The 10,530-nt window shown below is 44.4% G+C and overlaps 2 protein-coding genes and 1 long non-coding RNA gene across 4 annotated transcripts in view; 1 reads left to right on the top strand and 2 right to left on the bottom strand.

Moving 5' to 3' along the window:
• LOC108625965 (high mobility group protein DSP1) overlaps window positions 1–4,112 on the bottom strand; it is a 7,486-nt gene extending 3,374 nt beyond the window's left edge. The window contains exons 1-3 of one of the 2 annotated variants that reach the window (XM_018026334.2): window positions 3,215–4,112; window positions 713–802; window positions 399–626 (exon numbers count right to left, since the gene is read on the bottom strand). In XM_018026334.2, coding sequence (XP_017881823.1) covers window positions 399–626; window positions 713–802; window positions 3,215–3,871 — 975 coding nt within the window. In that variant the 5' untranslated portion in view covers window positions 3,872–4,112. The remainder of the gene's footprint in view (window positions 1–398; window positions 627–712; window positions 803–3,214) is intronic. The other variant, XM_018026335.2, reaches the window with a different exon arrangement.
• Window positions 1–10,530, top strand: part of LOC113464467 (sugar transporter SWEET1) — a gene marked incomplete at its 3' end in the record, with an annotated part of 99,445 nt that overhangs the window by 83,746 nt on the left and 5,169 nt on the right. The window lies entirely within an intron of this gene.
• On the bottom strand, window positions 4,349–8,732 carry LOC113464468 (uncharacterized). Its single transcript, XR_003389327.1, has 2 exons — window positions 8,616–8,732; window positions 4,349–7,330 (listed from the first exon to the last, which is right to left on the bottom strand). It is a non-coding gene; the product is annotated as an uncharacterized LOC113464468 (long non-coding RNA).

The raw sequence follows: 10,530 nt of genomic DNA, 5'->3' as shown, positions 1-10,530 counted from the left end.
TCACAATCCAGTCATTTTTACTGCTTTTCGGTAATATTGGTATATACTAAGTTTCAGTCTTTCTAGTGTTAATCCTGGGTACCATCTGGTCTCCAGTTTAAGACTGTCTCTCTTTCTGAGGGGCACCATCGACACTGCCAGATGTCGACAATCGCACCTGTCCGAAATTACCTCGCCTTTGTCAAGAGATTGCTAACTCAACTTGTACAGTTCTTGCAGTTAATCGAGAATTACTCAAGATAAAAAAAAAAGAGTAAATTGTAGAAACAGAAGGTGCAGCGCATATTTAAGCTTGATCTTATCGTACTCCTGGCTATTTCTGTAGCCTGTTTAATACGTTTCGACGATTAAACGTACACACATACAATAAAATCTATTCGGTTTTTGCTGATTCTTACCTTCCACCTCATTGCACACTTTTTCGAGAACTCCCGGAAGACGATCTTCTCCTCGGGATGCTTCTTCTTGTGTTCCTGGCGACACGTTTGTACGAAGAACGCGTACGCGGTCATCCGTCCCCTTGGCTTTGAATCCTTTCCTCTCGGCATGTTGTCACGCTGTTGCAAACTCTGAGCGTTATTTTGCTGGAGATTATTCTGTTGCTGCGACAATTGCTGTAACTGGTGCTGCAATCGGAGAAATCAAAACGGTACCGCGGTCAGAGGATTCAACTGTCTGATTAACAGAGACCTTTCAATAATATTTCCCGTACATTTTTACTCTCGTTAATCAAGAAATTATGATTGTAATTCCGTGCTTTCCACTCCTCTTCTATTCTTTGCAAATAGCTATTTAATATCGTCTAGGATAGAAAAAAATATATGTTTAGATCATCGTTTCAAATTGTTCTCTCACACCTTCCTACCCTTCGTTTTAAACTTATCGATTCTTTGATGCCTCTCGTGTTTAAAAACAGAGCTCTCTTTTTATACATGTTAGTTCCAATCATTCAGTTTCTAACGTACATCTCCTCTTTCTAATTCGTGCAAAGCATTGCTTCCTACATTTACTCTATTCCATGAGTACAGTCAGAAATTTGATCAAATTCATAAATGAAGACTCTCAGACTAGTTAAGAAACTGTTCCATTCGTAAACAGTGTTTTTTCTTTGTACCATCAAATGGAAAAAATCGAAAACTTCATTAATGTTCATAATGAAGATTAATTAAACGAGAGGAATTACTTTTAGATTGCGTACATTTATGTAGCCAACAAACATTTGCACGTACGACCAAACAGAAATTGATATTAGTGCTTAGTCAAATGATTGATTTAACGTAAACGCAAGCTGTGCGAATAATATTTATAGGATTAAACGCTGGAACGCTTATTAAAATCGTCATTCATTCGTTTAAAAGATTGCCATAGTTCCCTCGTCCTTTCATAATTAATTCAACGATATCCTATAATTCCTGGCGGTTCTAAAAAAAGAAACTAAAATATGACGTAACAATCGATAGAATTTCATTTGGAATAATGAACAAAAGAAAAAAAAGATAACCAATGATTAAGATCGCAGGTCCTGAGGCGTTTCTTCTCCATTCGTAGGAATAGAAAATCTATAATAACTTAAGAAGACGTCTTCTGATATAAAAATAGAAATCCCAGTTAAAAATATAAACTATTTTTACAGATTTTCTATACGAGTTTCCTTCTCCCATCGGTATTAAATTTTCGGACTACTTTCCGACTTTCACCCGATAGATACAGAGTTTAATCTTAACTTTCATTCACCATCGCCTGCAAATACGTTTTCGATATTTAATACCTTCGAATCGAAACGTTCGCAAACCTATTTAATTCATGTGCCTCTTTTTACTGACCGATAATCAATTTCATAACCTCAGAAATATTTCGTTTCCAATTCCGTAATTAAACGAATCCACGTTAAATACTACGAGAGATCTATTTATACGACCTGTACACGGTTCAACGACTACTTGTTGACATCCTCGCAGTGAATTCGAATATGTAAACCCGCCAATTGAGAATGCGCGGATATTTACAGTCGATATTCGTCATTCACGTATGTCGCGGAGAAAAAACGTGTTTATCTCGGTATTCTAATTAACAAGAAGTTTAAAATAAATAATTCACAGTTAGGTTAAGAAGTATATCATAGAAATATGAGAATTTGATTAATCAGAATGTAATTCGAAGTCTGCCATTAGAAGATCGTATGCCTAACCTTAATTTAAACAATTATACAATAAATTCGTTTATAAAACGTTTCTTATTCTTAGAAATCTCTGAATATTATTTAATTACTCTCCTTATGGAATTTCTATTTCTAGATAAATGAAAAAGCAGTTCGATCGGGAGAATCGAAAAAAAAAAAAAAAAGAAGGGAACCGGCGCGGCAAGAGCCGCCTGTACGAACGTACGTACGAAGAAGGCCGCACGAAACCCGGAATCAATAGCGGACAACGGTCGGTGGGGCAAGAGACGCGAGTCAGGATGAAACGCAGACAGTAGAGTACGAAACCAGCCGCGATAGAATCGCTTATTAACATTTTTTATCAAAACCCATAATTAGAAATCAGACGATTTTCAAATTAATCAATAATTAATTAACAATCTGAATTCCCTGCCGAGTCTCCTCGTACCTTCACAATCAAAGAGACCAGAATTCTTCGAACGTACAAAACGTATTATATATAATTTGCAAATTGATGTTCAGCCACGTGTTATCATAATTACAGTAATTATGGTAGCTGTCCCTTACGTCTCCGTATGAAATATCGATACTCGTTCAGCTAATCAAAATTGATACCTTTCAGAAAAAAAATAACAGAAACAAGAAGAAGATTAAAGAAGACCCGAATTGTTAATCTATGCACGCGACCAATTAAGCGTAAACTATAGTAAACGTGTTCTCGTCGATTCGACGAGAGACAAACCTACTATATGAAAATTGGAAACAAGTTAGAATGGCTAGATGATCTAATGGTTAAAAAGCGATGCTGAGAGGATTGAATCGGACTCGTCTTCGAAGCGGATAAAAGAATCCCGCGCAAACAGAAGTAAACTCGGACCGTACTTAGGTAGGTACGTACGAGTAGGAGCGAGAGAGAGAGAGAGAGAGAGAGCGCAGGTATACAGAATATATATATATACCGGAGAGAAAAATAAAATGGAGAAGAAGAAGCAGGCAACGACGAGAGAAAGAAGAAAACTAGGAAGAAGCGTAAAGGGGGTTTCGATCGCAACATACCGGGGACATAACGGGGGGCGTGGACGTTTGTGTGGTAATGGGCGAGAGGTGCTGCTGCTGCTGTTGGCCCTGCAATTGCTGATGCAGGTTGTTCTGTCCGGCGTCCATAACTCCACCTGGATACCACCACTGTACGCCAGGCGGTGGTGCGGAAGGTGTACCAGGTACACCGCCGCCCGCTCCGGGCCCCGTTCCTAATCTATAATCATATCCTCCCCTCATGCAGGAGCCGACCGGCGTCGAAGTCGAGACGGGATTCGACTGTGTGCCCGTGGTGGCTGGATTCTGAAAGCTGGAGGCCATCTTGTAGGAGAAAAGCTGCTGGGTAGCGGCGGCGGTACTCCTAACGATATCCTGATGATGCTGTTGCTGAGCCTGCTGCTGCTGCTGAGATAGCTGTTGCTGCTGGTTCATCAAGTGTTGGTGCAGATTCTGTTGCTGCTGCGCTTGCTGTTGCGCTTGCTGCTGCGCCTGCTGCTGCGCTTGCTGCTGTGCTTGCTGTTGTGCTTGCTGTTGTGCTTGCTGCTGCTGTTGTTGCTGTTCGGCCGATACGGCGTTCAAACCGGAGGGCCACCAGGCGGTACCACCGGAGCCGTCCTCGCGGTTTCCTGGGCTCGGTGTGCCCCAGCCACCGGCTACGCGGTGGTGTTCCGACATATCGTACACGCGGATCGTCTGGTCTGTCACGTTCGCGGCCTCGTTTGCCGAACGGTACCACCAACGAGGGGGAAAGAAGGACGCACGAAGAAATTACACGACACGAGCTCACGCACCACACACGCGCTGCTCCTCCTCTGTCTCCCTCATACAGCAGGACATACACGCATAGGACGCGCACGCGAACGTTGCGCGCGCGCGCACGCACTCGCCCGCTCGCTCGCTCGCTCTCAGGAACAGGTACTCATACGCACACCCGCCCACACATTCGCACAGATCCTCGTCCTGTTCGCGTTCGTCGTCGCGTTCGTCGTCGTCGTTGTGTTTCGCGCGACACGCACCGCACGCGCTACCGTGTTGCCCCGTGCTCCTGCTGCTGCTGCTGCTGCTGCTGCTGCTCTTCTTCTTGTTCCTCTCTTTCTTTCTTCCTATCTCTCCCTCTCGCTCTCTCTCTCTCGCTCGCTCTCTCTCTCTCTCTCTCTCTCTCTCTCTCTCGTTCTGTTCACTGTGACACACCACGTTTCCCTCGTCCAGCCGGTGCACTACACGATCACCACTAGTACTCCTGGTAGCACGCCCGCTCCTCGTACACGCTTTTTCCACGATCTATAGATGAGAAGGTCCTCGTGAATACGAACGTTATACTTGGGTTGCGGTCTACTCGACGCTACGCTCAACCGTTCGTTAGCTCCGTGAGTAGGTATGGCGGGTAGAGGAGGAGAGCGGGCGGGTGGGTAGGGGAGGGCGCTCTCTCCCCTTCTAGCTCTTTCTTTTTCCCTCTGTATCCCCACCATCGACAGATACGCTGCTCCGCTGCGTATCTCCGTCTCCGTCTCCGGTCTCTCTCTCTCTCTCTCTCTCTCTCTCTCTCTCCTTTCTGCCCCGACTCTACCGCTCTATACTATGTCTTCTTCCCTACCCTTGCTCATGGAACCACTCAATTTTTCTCTTACGCCGGGCATACGACTTGTCTATCCTCGTTCATTCGTCCAGCGGAGATATTTCGAGCGCATCGCTCTTCTCGCCCGGTGTATCCGTAGTTCTACTACTACTCTTCTTCCTACTCCTCCTCGGAAAAACGCGTAGACGCTAATTACGCACTGTACGCGACACCACGCGCGATACTCCTTCTTCTTGTTTTACGGTGTACATACGACGACGACGACGACGTTCTTCTCTCTCCCTTTCGCACACAGTGGTAGTGGAACGCGTAATAGCTTTTTCACATGGAGAAGCTTACGCGCGCGGATCGCTTCTCTCGGCACGGACTCTACACGCGATGCCCCGCACACACAGAGGGCGAACCTGGCGAGGACGGCTCGCTCGCTCGCTTGCTTGCTTGCTTGCTGCCGATGGTGCTGGCTGGACGCTTGTATATTCTCTCTCTTTCTCTTTCTCCGGTGTGTCCCCTTCTCCGAGTCCCTCGCTGGTTCTCCTCTCTTTCTCCTAGCGTTCCTCCGTCCTTTTTCCACCAGGCAAGAGCTTAGCCTTCCTTCCAGCGGACGCCGCGCCGGCGAACTCCCGCGGCGTTGCCAGGCCGCGCTTTCACCCGCCCGCTCACAAAGGAAAACCCGAACGGTCCGACCAATCGAACGACGTTTTAACAGAGGTGGGGATGGCGGGAGTCTGACGCGGCTAACGTCGAGGCAACGTCGCTTTTCTCTCTTCCGTTCCGTAGAGAATTCGAGAGCCACGGCTTCGTAGTCGTCCCCGGTAAGGTAGAGGGGCGAACGACTGCAAACCCTTCTCTACCCTTGAAACTCGAGGTCAACTTTTAGGCAGAGAAAGAGAACGAAAGGGAGAGGAAGACGTCGACTCCTCTGACTTGTCGTCGTCGTCGTCGTCGTCGCGCGCTCTTTCTTCTTCTTCTTCTCGCGCCTTTTTCTTTTTTTCTTCTTTTTACCCTTCTTAGTTTCGTTACACTGCTACGGTCACTGGAATTTGCTCCACATTGGTACTTCCTGCTTTTCGCGCACCCTTTTTCCTCCGTGTCAACCCGCAACGTTCACCGCCGCGACCGACCGTCCTGTCAGTCGATACGGAAGAACAAAATTTTCAAACATTACCCAAATTGCCTCCTTTTCATAGCTCCAAATACAAATTTTATGCTCACGCTATCGTCCTTTGCGGAGGTTCTCTCGTTTTAGTTCCATTTAGCGTACACTCGGAGAATATTCCAGGAAAGATACAGTCTTGACAGTGAATCACGTTTACACGAGAGAACAATTAATATAAACTCGTTCTTGTAAAATTCGATAAATCGTAAGGGACTGGAATGTAATTTCAAACTTATACCCTGCGACTGACGCATACCCCATAATTCCTAGGCGCTTGTCCGAGAGATCGGATCTATTAAATATGGAAAACGTATCGTGGGAACTACCATCGGCGCGCGTCCTCCGGAGAAAATAATTCCTAACGTCGCCGATGTTCCCTTATTTTTTCAATTCGTACGAGAGACAAAATGAAAATGTATATCATAGGATTTATACGTTGGGTTTCCTTTCTTCCCACTCAACCCCCAATCAAGAGGCGGGTGAGTCGGAGGTAACCCGGCGAATCGAGAGGGTGCGATAGAGACAGAACGTAGAACGAGAGAGAAAGAGAGAGAGAGAGAAGAGGAGAGAACCGGGTCCGGGTCAATAAGACGCGCGTGCGAGTGAAACAGAGAAACGTCGAGGAGCAAGAGAGAGAATGACCGCGCATTCCCAGGGCTAGGCAACGTAACGAACGAACGAACGAACGAACGAACGAACGAACGAATGCAAGAAGGGGCACACGGTGAACAAGGGAAACGGTGGAATGGCAAGAAAAAGATAGGCTCCGATGACGAGAGTAGAGAGAGAGAAAGAAAGTCAGCGTCGGCCAGAGTGAAAAAGAAACACGTCGAAAGAGAAAAGGCACACAGCAGGCAACGAGAGAGTCCTGGCTTCAAATTCTCCGTTCGTACCGCGATGTTCGTTCGAGCGAGCCGAGCCGATTCACTCCGAAACGCAACGATCTCCCTCGAAACGATTCCCAAACCAGGTATACCTGTGTGTATAACAGATGAAAGAGTAACCGATTTTACGACACTACCTAGGAACTAGAAAATGAAAATACCGTTCGGGTTCGAAGAAAATCTGTTGGTCATATTTTTTACAACCTTCGGGGAGGTAGCCAGAAAATCTCCTCTAGCAATTCGAACGTCTCTTCTAGGCAACGACGTAGCATTTCTACGGTTCTTATATAGCATGTTAAACAACGGACTCATCTTTCTATGATAAATACCTTAAAGAAAATGTTCTTTCTTTTCCTCAGATTCAATCGTTCCTCTTCACAGTCAATCACTACTTCTCATTCAATTCAATCAACACTTTTGATTCGTTCCAATCCGTATTATAAAATATCCTCGTAGGAAAGTATATAAAATTGCTTCGTCTCTTAACGACTTTTTAGGCGACACGAAATTTGCCAGCACTAGAAAAGGAACGTGGCATATATCTCATGGACCGTGCGTACACACTTGCGTGTGCGTTCGTCGGATGCACCTGTATAAAGAAGCAGTGTGAAATACATTTTTCGGGACGAATTCTTTCTCTTTGTAACCAAGTATGTATGTATGTATGTATGTATGTATGGTTCGTGCAACGTTCTCCCGGGTTTTCTTGACATCGAATAAATGGTAATTGCGAACTACACGTACGTACGTGGCTCTGAACGTGCCAGTCAGTATTACGCAAGATCACTTTCAATTTTATTATTCCTATATTCGAAACTGCTCTCGCGTTTCGTTATAAACGCGAGGCATTATTCATTGTACGTTCTTTGTAAATTAAAAACGAGGATAGCACGGAACACAATTTTACTAGATATTAGAAACATTGCCCTAACTTCGTCCACAATGGGAATAAAAACGAGTGGAACTTCGTTTGTAGCCAAAGAAACTGTAAACAATCACTTAGAGCACATGCCTGCTCGAGCATGGCATTAATAAAAACTGATCTTGTAGTATGGAAAATATTCAACTGGCCTTAAAATCGGAGACGTCAATTAGGTAGTATCAGAAACGTCTTATGTGGGTCAATGGACCACGGGAATATGAAAGTATGCACGCGTTTTAACAGAGTAACGAAGAGGTGTCCGTGTTTCGAAACGACTAAATTCATTTAATACACAAAAATATTTAATCGATCTTTCCCTACAGTATTTATAGAACGAAATCGACAGTCCTCTACGCGAAATTTCAACACAGTAATAATACCCGGTGATTATTAATAGCTGCATAGAAATTTTATAGCATATAAACAATGGTTAAATGTTGATACTCGATAATCGATTATTAATACACGTTGCAGAGATATCGCGTTCCACTGCGACACGCACTCTACATTCTATTAAGCGTTTACAGGAATAATAAAATTGATCAGAAACAAATAAATTACGGTCTTCGACCGTTCGCTGTTTACGCTCGTGCTACCCAAATCCTTATCTCTCCGCTATCAGTGACTCAACCATTATTTCCTAATTTATGTATTCCTTAGAAATACTGTATTCAAATCTCGTGTATATCGACGCTGCTCTTTATCTTCATTTCTTATCCGAGCGTATAAACCGTCCAATGGTTTACCAAGCAAATAAACATAGGGTAATTAGTTTTTTCACGTTGCTTCCATATACACTCGTGCATCCTCCTCGACAACAAACGCACCCTGCGAAATATATGAACGATCGTAATTCTGCAATCTACTGAGTTTCTACTAACTACCAATAACAGTTGTTCAATAACCAGTCTGAGCCTTCCTCGTGTACCAATTGTTTCGAATCTTATGAATTAGAGGCAGCAGAGAGTCTTTTATCTGTGCGCTTTAATTTGTAAAAAAAAAAATGTCGTCGTCGTCGTCGTCGCGCGCTCTTTCTTCTTCTTCTTCTCGCGCCTTTTTCTTTTTTTCTTCTTTTTACCCTTCTTAGTTTCGTTACACTGCTACGGTCACTGGAATTTGCTCCACATTGGTACTTCCTGCTTTTCGCGCACCCTTTTTCCTCCGTGTCAACCCGCAACGTTCACCGCCGCGACCGACCGTCCTGTCAGTCGATACGGAAGAACAAAATTTTCAAACATTACCCAAATTGCCTCCTTTTCATAGCTCCAAATACAAATTTTATGCTCACGCTATCGTCCTTTGCGGAGGTTCTCTCGTTTTAGTTCCATTTAGCGTACACTCGGAGAATATTCCAGGAAAGATACAGTCTTGACAGTGAATCACGTTTACACGAGAGAACAATTAATATAAACTCGTTCTTGTAAAATTCGATAAATCGTAAGGGACTGGAATGTAATTTCAAACTTATACCCTGCGACTGACGCATACCCCATAATTCCTAGGCGCTTGTCCGAGAGATCGGATCTATTAAATATGGAAAACGTATCGTGGGAACTACCATCGGCGCGCGTCCTCCGGAGAAAATAATTCCTAACGTCGCCGATGTTCCCTTATTTTTTCAATTCGTACGAGAGACAAAATGAAAATGTATATCATAGGATTTATACGTTGGGTTTCCTTTCTTCCCACTCAACCCCCAATCAAGAGGCGGGTGAGTCGGAGGTAACCCGGCGAATCGAGAGGGTGCGATAGAGACAGAACGTAGAACGAGAGAGAAAGAGAGAGAGAGAGAAGAGGAGAGAACCGGGTCCGGGTCAATAAGACGCGCGTGCGAGTGAAACAGAGAAACGTCGAGGAGCAAGAGAGAGAATGACCGCGCATTCCCAGGGCTAGGCAACGTAACGAACGAACGAACGAACGAACGAACGAACGAACGAATGCAAGAAGGGGCACACGGTGAACAAGGGAAACGGTGGAATGGCAAGAAAAAGATAGGCTCCGATGACGAGAGTAGAGAGAGAGAAAGAAAGTCAGCGTCGGCCAGAGTGAAAAAGAAACACGTCGAAAGAGAAAAGGCACACAGCAGGCAACGAGAGAGTCCTGGCTTCAAATTCTCCGTTCGTACCGCGATGTTCGTTCGAGCGAGCCGAGCCGATTCACTCCGAAACGCAACGATCTCCCTCGAAACGATTCCCAAACCAGGTATACCTGTGTGTATAACAGATGAAAGAGTAACCGATTTTACGACACTACCTAGGAACTAGAAAATGAAAATACCGTTCGGGTTCGAAGAAAATCTGTTGGTCATATTTTTTACAACCTTCGGGGAGGTAGCCAGAAAATCTCCTCTAGCAATTCGAACGTCTCTTCTAGGCAACGACGTAGCATTTCTACGGTTCTTATATAGCATGTTAAACAACGGACTCATCTTTCTATGATAAATACCTTAAAGAAAATGTTCTTTCTTTTCCTCAGATTCAATCGTTCCTCTTCACAGTCAATCACTACTTCTCATTCAATTCAATCAACACTTTTGATTCGTTCCAATCCGTATTATAAAATATCCTCGTAGGAAAGTATATAAAATTGCTTCGTCTCTTAACGACTTTTTAGGCGACACGAAATTTGCCAGCACTAGAAAAGGAACGTGGCATATATCTCATGGACCGTGCGTACACACTTGCGTGTGCGTTCGTCGGATGCACCTGTATAAAGAAGCAGTGTGAAATACATTTTTCGGGACGAATTCTTTCTCTTTGTAACCAAGTATGTATGTATGTATGTATGTATGTATGG

Source organism: Ceratina calcarata, unplaced genomic scaffold (assembly GCF_001652005.2).
Source record: "Ceratina calcarata isolate Rehan_Ccalc_2016 unplaced genomic scaffold, ASM165200v1 scaffold383.2, whole genome shotgun sequence".
In the NCBI taxonomy this organism is placed as follows: domain Eukaryota; kingdom Metazoa; phylum Arthropoda; class Insecta; order Hymenoptera; family Apidae; genus Ceratina; species Ceratina calcarata.
This window is presented reverse-complemented; position numbering and strand designations above follow the sequence as displayed.